The following is an 11,814-nucleotide window of genomic DNA, read 5'->3' on the forward strand; positions in this document are numbered from 1 at the left end:
CCAGTTCTGGAGGCCTATTTCATAATAAAGTAAATACAATTAACACTACTGAATTATACACTTAAAAATGGGTAAGATGGTAAATTTTATGGTATGTTTTTTACCCCAATTTAAAAAAAAAACTGTGCATAAAACTTCACAGATTGAAAAGAATACGATCACCATCAACAAAAGCAACAGGGAAGCAGTGGGAGTATGATCTAACCCTGATGCTAACGGCTAGAATATCTTCATGAGCACCAACATGAGCTCCTAACCCACAGCCATCAGCCTGGAAGAAGTGCAGTTACCGAGACTACTTGACCAATTCATAGCATCGGGGGTTTCTCTGTGTATCAGACAAGCGTCGGGAAATGTGAAAAAGAAAAGCCCACATACAGGTACACTTTTGCCAAGCTCTGGAAAAGAAAAGTGACATTTTTCTCATAATCCTGGATGAAAGAGTGATGTTACTTAATAAGGAAATTATATATGTCAGAATCTTCCATTTAAAAATAGGTATGGTCGGGGGGCGCCTGGCTGGCTCCGTTGGTGGAGCGTGCAACTCTTGATCTCAGGGTTGTGCGTTCAAGCCCCATGTTGGGTGTACATATTACTTAAAAATTTTAAAAATTAAAATAAAATAAAATAAAATAAAAACAGGTATAATATCTTAATTAATTTTTAAATAGTGGCACTTAGCCCCTGATGGACATAAAAGTCCATATTGGCTAAAAAAAAAAAATCTTGGGGAGAAAGAGAGAACACATTTCCTTGTTCTATTTTTGCTGTCTTGTTTGGTTAAGACAAATGTTAATGAGTCTTGTCAACCTCTGGGGTCCTCTTTTCAGGTATTGTATAAAATTAAAATAACCGATAATTTTGTTAGAACCTTGGCCAAACCACAGGTGTGGTGTTATGAGGACAGATGACCATTTCCTTTGTCATGTCGCTACTCCACAGTTTTGGATTGTAATAGCAGGAAAAGCATAATCTCAAGCCAATCCAGATACAACCTCAGCTATCAAATAGCTTTCAAATAGTCATAACCAACTATTTAAAACCTAACATTCAAAAGGCATTCCAGACCATTGGGTGGAAGATCAAAGTACAGATGACTTGAGATATTTCAGTCTTGGCAAAGCCCATGACTGTCCTCAAACTGGGGGCAGAAACTTTCCAGGGAAAAGGATTCTCCTGTTCTCTCGTCTAATTCCATTGTGATAAGAAAATTGCCTCATTTCAATACTTCTATCAATTCACACTTTTTGGCTGCTTTTCCCTTCGGTGTTCTGCAGGGGAGTTTTCAATTTGTGGATGATTACCTTCCTGCTTTATGATTCTAATTTGTCTTCTTTTTATTTATAAGGTGGCAGCTTAAGAGTAAAATATAAAATAATGGCATTTAGTGGGTGATTGATTTTTCCACTGGCAATAAATATGGCCAAGCGTTTCCCTTTCAGAAATGGAATGAGAAGTCATTCAGTGAGATTCTGAAGCATAAATTTCAGGCTATTTGCAAGGCACAAACAATATTCAAGCAGATTGATGCCTGGAATACGTAACTTACGCTGAATTGTTCGTGTAAAACAGCCCAGAAATGGATGTTGGATTTATAGGTTTGGGCCACTGGCAAATGTGGCAAGCCTGCTTGGCTTATGGCACAAAACAATGAGCTGTAGAACATTCTCATATCCATGCTCGAAAGGTACCTGAACCAAATCGAATGGAAAATATTTCTCTCCTCATTACTTGTACCTCACTTCGTTCCAAAGATGGGATGAAGAATGGTAAACGGTCGGTACCCGGCGATGATAGGAACAGAGACAGAGGCTGTTGGACTGCACGGGGGCATAGTCACCCAATTCAGTGTCTAGTTTCCCGAGAGAACACAGGCAAATCCATCTCTTTTTTGCATATGAATTGTCATATATTTCTATGTCAAATATAAATTAACTTAAAATATTTAGGTATGCAACTATAAATTAAAACATTTGGTTAATTAATATAAACATCAAAGGTTAATTTTTAAATATGAATTAAAATATTTGAATATGCAATTTGCTTTCTGTATGTGAGATATACTTTGCCTTCAACAATATACCAGGATTTGCAGTCTGGTCGACCGTGATTCGTCACAAGGAGTTATCTCACTAAAGATCTGCTCAGGCTCTCTCTGATCCCCCTGAAGCACAGTCAAATTGGTTTTCTATTTCAATACAGCAAACCGTTTTGTAAGGCATTCACAGGCTCTGCCTCTCTGGCTACACAGCTCCTTTTGTTTGAATTTCATAGAGCTTATCTGAAGTGAAATAGTCCCAATGGAGACAACCCTGAACTAGAATATTAGAATTCTCTGTCCCTCCCTCAGCTCCCCTGTTTTCCTTGACATTTTTCCAAATGTCAAGAGTTCTTTCTGTCCAGATTCTCCCCAGTTTTTCTTATTTCTTTGCCTGCCATCAAAGCATTTATTTTGCATATATAACAATGTATCCATTTCCAACTTAAATGACAAACCCAGGTTTCAAACCAGGAGTAAAAAACAAAAGATAGAACTTTTCTTCTCCAAACTGTCTGGACCACAAATCTCAACATTTAGAAAAGAGGGTATTGGGTCTGTTGGTCACATTAACTAATAAATCCACACCCCAAAATCCACTTATTCATCCAGGAAAGGAATATTACCAAGTGCCAGACCAGGAGCCAGGTCTTGTGGACAATGTAAAGTCATTCCTGTCCTAAGGAAGGTCATAATCATAGGCCAATATGACCACTGCCATACGCCAATAAATAAAATGCAACCCATAGTACTTGTTATGGTTTGGATGTTTGTGTTTCTTCAAAATTCATGTGCTGAAATCCTAACCCTCAAGCTGAAGGCATTAGGTCATGAGAGGGGAGCTCCCACGAATGGGACTCGGGCTCTCACAGAAGAGACCCCAGGCTGCTCCCTGTCCCTTCTTCCACCATAGGAGGACACAGAAAGGAGATGACTGTCTATGAACCAAGAAGAGGGTTCTCACTCGAACAAGCCGCTCCCTGATCTCAGACTTCCAGCCTTCGGAACTGTGAGCAATAAATGTCTATGGTTTATAAGGCGCTCAACTGTGGCACTTTCTTATAGGAGCCCAAACAGACAAAGACAATAACAGCATGAGCTTGGATGCTGGGTTTTATAAAACCATCAGCCAAATATAACATAGATCTGTGCGTATACATCTTCTAAAGTCCTTCTCCCCCCCCCCCCCCCCCCCCCAGCGAGAAGCCCTTTCTAGAAAGCCATTCTAAATTAATGAAAAGCCCCTGGCTTGGGCTCATGATATTATTCAGGTGTTCAAATAGTACGGTGCACCAAGTACGCTGAGGACAGAAGGACCACAGACAAACTGTGAATGCCTTCCTCCTGTGAAAAAACCTCTAACGAAGCACTGAGGCAGAAATTATAATTTTAAAAAATAATGCAGAGAACATATTCATCATAAATTCAAGGCACTTTCCCTGACACACACAAAAAAAAAGTATTTCCTTTTCATCTTGATCACACTATTCAACTAAACCCTTAATAAAATCAAGTGTGAGTCATTTCTTCAATTTTTCTTTCTGAAAAAAAAAAAACATCTTGCATTCTGTCATCCTTAGAATTCAAAAGAGGAAAACAGTGAGGCTTCTTAGTCGCACACCATTCGTTAATGAAATGCAGGATCAGGAGAATAAATTTTATGGCAATCCATTACAACCATCAGCCCAGCAAATACATTTCCAGGCTGAATTGTGACCTCTTCCCACTCTGGAAAAGTTGAACTTAGAACCCAAGTTGGAACCAGTGTCTTTCTAGACCTAACATCCCCAGTTAGAGTAGTGCCTAATCTGGTGTGATCCAGTAAAACCATGTGGATCTTGCTGGATCTTCCTATGTCCCTGCTTGCTGGTCCACCCCCAAATGAGGTTAAAATTACAGAAGAAATTGAATTGTCATTTGGCCTTCTATTGCTAGGCCTTTGCGGCCAGTTGTAAAATCCACTTTATGCAGTTACCCTCAGGATCTGTGCTTAACTGGTCTGAACCACACAGTTCTCTGCAAACCTGATCACCTGTCCATTAGCATTTGCTACAGTTCACTATGATGTCATATTGAATCACATGACTATGATAATTCTCATTTTAGTTCTGTTTCCTGCAATTTTTCTTAGCAATCGGTTACCCTGATGACTGACTAGGTAAGTCCCAAGCAAGTGTCATACGATATTTTTTAACCAATGTCTACATTTGTTTGGTTTTTTTTGCAATGCTTTTATATTATTAATTAAAAATTAGGTAAGTAGCACGAGCTATGTAAACATTTGAATAGTACAGCTGATGTTTGAATAATCCAAAGGCTACTTTTGGAAAAAAAATCCTGTCCTTTCTAAGCCCCCACCCCAAGACTTAAGTGAGCTTACCCTCCCCCTGCAAATCTCTCTCCAGACAATGTTGTTCACTGTTCTCTTCCTTCTTTAGAGTTTTAATGTGTAGCCATGGGCACAGTCCTTTTGTGGGCAGTGTCTGGATGAAAGAAAGACTTATAACCCCGGGCCGAGTTGCAACATCCCATCCAAGCCGGTGCAAGAAAAGAGCAGTGACAGGAAGACACTTTCTCGAAGAGGTCTCAGGTCTAATTAATAACTGCCAACTGATGCATTATGCAATGGGACCTCCCCCCACCCCCTCTCAAATAGGGTGATGGTGGGTGTCATTTTTTAAATTGATTCTCCAAATGTGTGCCTTTATCGCATTAAAATTTTGCTCCTGGCTTTCCTAAATAAATTCTTTTGAAGAGCAACTTAAAAACTCACACCTGCATGAGAAAATGGGACTGACTGTCACTGTTCGTGGGACTCATATTTGGTGGCTCAGCAAGGGGAGTCTTTTTCTTCTCCTGTGCGGGGTTCTGGTTGAAGAGAGAAGGGAAGGACTTTGTAAACTTCAGCCTTGGTGGTTGGGATTTCTGACCCAACTAATACACCTTAACCTGCATTTTGATTCCTACTAAATTATCTCCAGGCCCATCTGACATAATTTAATCCTGAAATGTAAATTGGACACCCCCACAAACCACCTCCACTCTCTAGGTGCCCTAAATTTGGACTTGACTTTCTTCATTATACTTGAGCTGCTCTTTTCAATCACCATTCCCCCAAAAAGCCTTGTCACCAGGGATAGAGATGACACTGCATCGTCGAGTCACAAGTTGAAAGCCAGCTCAGTCCCCAAGTCTCCACCCCTCACCGCCTTCCCACTAAAAGCTAGAAGAGCTGGAGGAGCAGGGCCCACCCAGGGAGCACTTGACTCTCTGGGGGCCTCTCCTCCCAGCCCAGCTCCAGCGCGGCCCAAGGGAGCAGCTGTGAGCTCGGGGATTTCTGCAGCGGGCCCCAAAGCCTGCCGAAAGGAGCAGGCGCTGCTTGCCCACCAGGCTCAAAAATATCCTGAAGTCAGAGGAAAGCCTGACAAAATCCATTGCTTTGGCCCTCCGCAGTACTTAGTTACATGAGTAAGTAAACGATCATCTGAAATCCGTCCCTGCCTGAGAGCTATTAAAACAAGAAGCCACGTGTAATTCATCCAACTAAGGAAAAGCTTTGGGGTGGGGAGAGGTTCAGTGCTCTACCCAGAAAGGAGCTTCTGTTCGACATTATTAAATGTTTTAAGCAGATTTAAGTTTTAGTGAAAGGACAAATTCCCACTGTCTGAGGGACACATGCCCGGAAACTTGGGGACCAGCCAGAGAGCTGGTCACCCAGCTGGTGGCCAGAGGACTAGGGCTGCATGTGGCTGAAGGGGGACTGGGCACAGGAGGGACAGGAGGGGAGAAAGGTGGAGGAGGGGGCTGGAAGGGGTGTGGTTGGAGCAAAGACCGATGTGCCTCCTGAAGGATTTTATCAACATTAAAGGAAGCTTTTGCAGCGGCCTGCTACCCTGTCTGAGGGAACGGGGAGGCGGGGGGGGGGGGGGGGCGGGCCGGGCATAATCGCAGAGCTGCCCTAATTTCACATTCAGCAGAAACGAGGTTGTGGCCCTAATCATGGGCTGAGCTCTGGGACGTTTGCTCTCTCCCTGGGGACCCACAGTTAGGTGAACACTGCTGAGGCATTCTAGAAAGCTCACCTGTATGATGCTGGCCACCAGCCCCAGCTAAAGACGGGGTGAGAGCCAGCAGGAGCACCAACACTCCAGAAGAACTCAGAGCAGCGAACTAGGGAGGAAGGACCCCCAGTTGCTCTACTGTTTTCTGACTCCTCCTCTCTGAAACTGTTAACCTGTATATTTACAGACCCACTCTCCCCGGCCATCACTTCTCGTTGGGAGCAGGGTGAGCTGACACAGGGCAGAAGCCTCTGAAATCTCATGGAGTCCAGCAAAAAGCCTCGGGACCTGGAGGCCAGGTCCTCCTTGCCCTTTCTCTGCTTCAGGCCCCAGCTCCTCTTCCTCCCCCTCCTTCGGTGGCAGCCAGTGCTCTGAGAGCTCCATAGGCTCCCCGACCCTGAGATCCACCCGGAGGCCAGCCGCCAGCCACGCAGCCTGAGTCCCCCCCCTTCACTCGCCTCTGACGTGGAACCAGCTGACCTTGAACTTCTCTGTGCCTCAGTGTCCCCATCTGTCAATTGGGAATAATACTAGCACCTCCCTCACAGGACTTGGGGAGGCAAATGAGGTAACAGCAGTGGGAGCACTAGACGTGGAGCTGGGGCTGAGAACAGGCAAAAGTGAGCTGCCCTGGCGTTACTGGAGCTCCCAGCTGTATCCGTGGCGGGAGGCTCCCAGCCTCCCATCTTCCTCCCACACTCCCCTTTCCTCACTCCGCCCCAAACCCCATTCCTAAACCGTATATGCTTCACCCCCCCTTCTTCCTGCCGTGTTTACATCAAAAGTCGCCCATCAGAGAGAGAAACGTAGTGAAGGCGCCTCTTATTTCTGGAGTTAATTTTACTCTAGACTTCCAAAAAAGGATCACCCATCTGTCAAAAAAAAAGGATAGGGAATATAAAAGGTCTTTAAAAGTAATTATTTAAGTGCCGACCCAAAGGAAATGAAAATGGACTTGTCTCGGTTATTGAGCTGAATTAGGGGGCAGTTTGTACACCCCCAAACCTGCTTCATTTAAAAGAAAGAAAGAGAACACAATCTTTTTAAAATAAAATGAGCTATCAGTTTGCCCCAACAAAATCTCTTCTATAGAAACATATTCAGAGACGGGACTTGCAACGGAACATTGTAGCTGGTCTACCGTCCAGGTCTGCCCTATCTTCCAGCCCCATCCACACAGGCAGATTTGTCACCGGGTGATCTGCCTCTTTTACTGGTGCTCTGATTAACTGCAGATAGAGTTGGTGCCTCCACACGGCTATGCCGTGAAATCCTTCCCCTGCTTCTCTCTCAAGCCTGACTGTCACCAGATGGCCTGCCTGCCAAAATTCCGCAAGGTATCCCCCAAAGCAAACACGCGAGGACAAGCGGGAAGCCGCACAAACCTCCGAAGACGCCAAGACCATCGGCTTTCTATCGGGAGGTCTCACACCCAAAGCACTTTCCAAAGTCACAACGAAATCAGAAGCACACAATGAATCCCTTTCTCTTTCTAAGGCAAATTTGCAAAAGTTGCAAACTTGACCGGGGTCTGCACCTGCCGTACCAACCAAGATGTCAATAGTGTCAGCCCTCAAAGCAGATAGTCACAGGGCTGATCTGTGCTCCATCGCCCCTCGGAAACCCTTCACATTTTCCGAGACCAACTGTGGTCCCGTCCCTTCTCAACCCCAAGTCTCCCCCTGCAAGTTACAGCACCACTCACCTCACTCATGTTGTTCCAACACCGCAGCTCCGGGGTCCCTGTGGTCGGCACTGTGCTCAGCACTCAGGACGCTGCTCAGGGGTCGCTATTCCACCGGTCCTGGCTTTTCTCTTAAAAAGGGCTGCCCGGTGGCATCATGCCTCCTGTAAGCCAATGAGATCCATTCACCTGTCTGCACTCCTTGCAGACATCTGAGAGCACGAGGGGCCACCTAGTGGAACGAAGCGGGAAGCCAGCGAGGTCTCTGCTCCAAATTCCGCCAGGGAGAGAAGGAACAGCTAGATTTCTTTTTTTTTTTTTTAAAGGTCAAAGTCATCACATACAAAGATCATCACAGGCTTGCCATTGTTTATTAATTCAAGGGTACAGGACTTAGATTCATGAAAAATACGTTTTCAATGTCAGCGGAAAGAAGGTCTGTTTTTCGAAGGAAGGCCAGTTCTGGAAACAGCGGCCCATGCTCTCCTCCAGGAGCGGCAGCCTCCTCTGTTTTTTGGGGCACAAACCTCAGCCTTTCGGGGGAAGGTTTTCCCCTGTCCCCCACCCCGCCCCCAACTATGCCAGGATGCTTGTATCCCGGGCACATCCTCTCTTGGTGGGAGGTCATAGCAGCTCTGGGACATGGGTTGGAGAGTCACAATGTGACAAGGGAGAAGGTCCCCAGCCCTATCTGGGGGGTTGTCAGAACCTCGCCAGCATCGGGAAGAGGATGTGGGCGGGTCCGTGGACCCTGCTAATGGTTTCATTGTTGCAGCCCTCAGCCTCTCTGTAAAGAGGTTCCCTCCTTCTGCCTGGACTCAGGAGACCCTGAAGAGTCTTCCCAGCATCCAAGTGAAGCCTTGTCTTTCACAGCCGGGATCGTGGCCGAAGCAGAGCACGAGGTGCGTGTCGCTGCCCGTCTCCTCGGCCCGAGGCTGGTCAGGTCACCCTCCTGCAACTGGCAAGCTTCACCTTGGGCTCAGGCCAAGTGGGAGCCTCGGCTGGAGAACAGTGAGGCTCTGTCACGGCGGGTACTCCAAACGATGACTAGTAACTCCTCAAAGGACCTACCAGAGACATAAGCACATCCAAGTGACAGCTACCTAGTAGCTCATGTGGGTAAGTACATGAGAAAGTGGGTCGTTGTTACTCAGATGCCCCCGGAGGGCCTCACCCATCCCCCACTTGGGGAGACTCCGTGGACCAACAGCTGCGGGACGGACCAACACTAAGCTCGGGCCCACCTCTGATTCCGTCCATTAACTCCTACCCGCCATCACTACAGTGGCTTCTCCTGTCAACTCCCTTCTCGGGTCCACCTCGGTGAGTGGAAGGCCACACATCCCCAGATGGGTACCAGCCACTACAGTCTGCCCGTGGAGGCCCGGGCCCGGAGCCCTGGCCCAGAGCCCATCTCTGTGGCACACACGTGAGGAGCACAAACACGAAGCAGCAAGAAGCACAAGACTCCTACGGCTCATGGGAACCAATCTTCTTAATTTATAGCCGCTTTACATGGGAATGTGTCTAGAGAAAGTTCCCTTTCAATGGGAGGATATGTGTATTCGTTATAATAACTCTCTCTCTCTCTATATATATATATATATAATAACTCTCTATGTATATACACACATATTCATATACCCCAACCACACAAAGCTTTTGCAAACAAAGATCTGCCTGTTAGCACATCCTGACAGCAGCCTCTCACTCCCCCGTCCCCTCCCTGTCCCCAATTTCACACATGGGAGGGCCTAGCCAGGATGCCCTTGGGGTTCCCCAGGTGGTGAGGAGTGGAAGACAGAGGAGGACGGGTCTGCTAAGAGGCACAGCAGGTCAGAGAAAGGGGAGCAGCATTCGCTTCTCTCCGTGAAGAGCAGAACCACATCTTCCACCTTCCCCAGCGAAAGCCTGCCTGGGATTTTGAGCACCCAGTGCTTGGAGGTGGAGAGTGATACCTCCCAGAGACAACACGGACAGGGTCCCACATGTGGTTTTCTAGGCTATGCTCAGGCAAAGGGGACAAATAGAGGATATACAGAGAACTAGCCGTGCTCTGCTGGCCTGGTTGTGGTGCAGACATGCATTTTCTCATGACACAGCTGCGCATATCAATCTGCAACAGCAGGGGGTTTGAGGAGCAGTGAATGGTTGCTGGAGTTTCCAGGGAACAGGCCAGAATGGGTGGCCAGACTGGGCTGAGGCTTTGCTGCGTAGAGTGCGCAGTTGTTTGGAACAAATCAGGGGGTCATAAAGGCTATAGAAGAGAAGATAGATGATATTGGCAGGATTGTGTCCCCTCCAAAATTCATATATTGAGGTTCTAACTCCCAGTATCTCAGAATGTGACTGTATTTAGAGGTGAGGTCTTAAAAGAGGTCCATAAGCTAAAATGAGGTCATATGGGTGGACCCTAATCCAATAGGACTGGCGTCCATATAAGAAAAATAGATTAGGACACAGACCCATTACAGAAGGAGGACCCTGTGAAGACACAGGAAGAAGATGGTCATCTACAAGCCAAGGAGAAACCAACCCTTGATCTTCCAGCTTCCAGCCTCCAGAACTATGAGAAAATAAACTTCTATCGTTTAAACTACCTGGCCTGTGGCACTTAGGTGTGGCGACCCCAACAAACTATTATAGATGCCATAACAAGTGTCAAAGAAGACTTTTAGGGGAGGCATAGAAGGATCTTAAGGCGAATTTGATTGGTATTTGCCATGTGGCGTGCAACTTAACCCTGTTAATTTCCCCAGGATACCTACTGTAACACTGTTATCTCCTACTAATGAGTTGGGGAGCTGTCTGTCTCAAACACAAAGCGAAGGTGAGTGTGGCCACGGAGAGAACTGAGCCGCTATGGGAAATGAGCACCCATGGGTTACACAGGATGCACTCAGGGGTGCACGCCACACAGTGCTGGTTCCCGGTCTGCTCGGGGGTCAGCTACATGGGTACTCGGGCACTGAGTGCTCCTTCCATCATTCCCCAGCAGGTGGGCCTTTGGACCACAGCTCCCAGCCCCATCCATCATCTTGGGGCAGTAGAGCTGCCACAAGACCATCCATCAGACCAAGGGATGCAAAGACTCCCTGGACCTCGTCTTGGAATCCCAAGGGACAAGGACAGTAAGTGGATGGTCTTTAAACCTTTCCAGGTGGTTCTGATAACAGTCAAGTTTGAGAATCATTGCTTGAAACAGTGATAAAACACACATGCACGTGTATACACACACACCTCACTCACTCCTTCCAAACTTTCCAGGTTCCCTCCTGCCTCCTGCCTGTTCTCTCCTGCCTTTTAGAATCCATGTGGCCCTATTATATAACCCATATAGCCAAACACTATATTACATGGAAGATGGAGTCATGAACCAGAAGCTTAGAACTTGAGTCCTTGACATGAACAATGGTTTTCCACGAGACCTTGGCAAAACCTCTCCATTCCTCAGTGTCTCATCTCCACTGGTGATATAGAAATAGTAAAATCTTGCATCTGCCAACCTAAGCAAAAATATATACAACACATATATTGAGCCGAGAAATAAATTTTGAAAGAACTTCAGGAGAATTAGATCTACAGCTTCATATATTAGATCTTGGGGAATACTTCAACCTTGCTGAATTAAAATACAGACATGGGGTTCTATAATTTATGAAATATATATATATATATATAATATGGATAGATTATTTTCATCTTCTTGGGAGTGTGATCCTGCCTGAAGGTGCAAACTTGAACCAAGGAATCTTTCAAAATCCTCCTTTAGGGTTATTTATAGGGCCACTATGTACTGATGACCTGGGGCTTTTCATCAGACTTTTAGACCAAATGCATCATTTATGTATAATTTCTTGCTTCATTTTCCCACCTTTGCTTCTCTACCGCTCTGTGAGCGGCCATGAGCAGGCACAGCACAGGCCTGATCCCTGAACATGGAAGGCTTGGACCAAGGGAGGATGTGGTCATCCTCCTAGGATGGAGGCATCATGGCCCAATGTCAGTGGCTAGACCCCTCCCTCCCTTTG

The 11,814-nt window shown here is 46.3% G+C and overlaps 1 protein-coding gene across 1 annotated transcript in view; it reads right to left on the bottom strand.

Moving 5' to 3' along the window:
• PCP4 (Purkinje cell protein 4) overlaps window positions 1–7,915 on the bottom strand; it is a 53,058-nt gene extending 45,143 nt beyond the window's left edge. The window contains exon 1 of the mRNA XM_021679173.2: window positions 7,805–7,915. Within this exon, the coding sequence (XP_021534848.1) occupies window positions 7,805–7,813 (9 nt within the window). The 5' untranslated portion in view covers window positions 7,814–7,915. The remainder of the gene's footprint in view (window positions 1–7,804) is intronic.
• Between the last annotated feature and the right edge of the window lie 3,899 nt (window positions 7,916–11,814).

Source organism: Neomonachus schauinslandi, chromosome 1, assembly GCF_002201575.2.
Source record: "Neomonachus schauinslandi chromosome 1, ASM220157v2, whole genome shotgun sequence".
Classification (NCBI taxonomy): domain Eukaryota; kingdom Metazoa; phylum Chordata; class Mammalia; order Carnivora; family Phocidae; genus Neomonachus; species Neomonachus schauinslandi.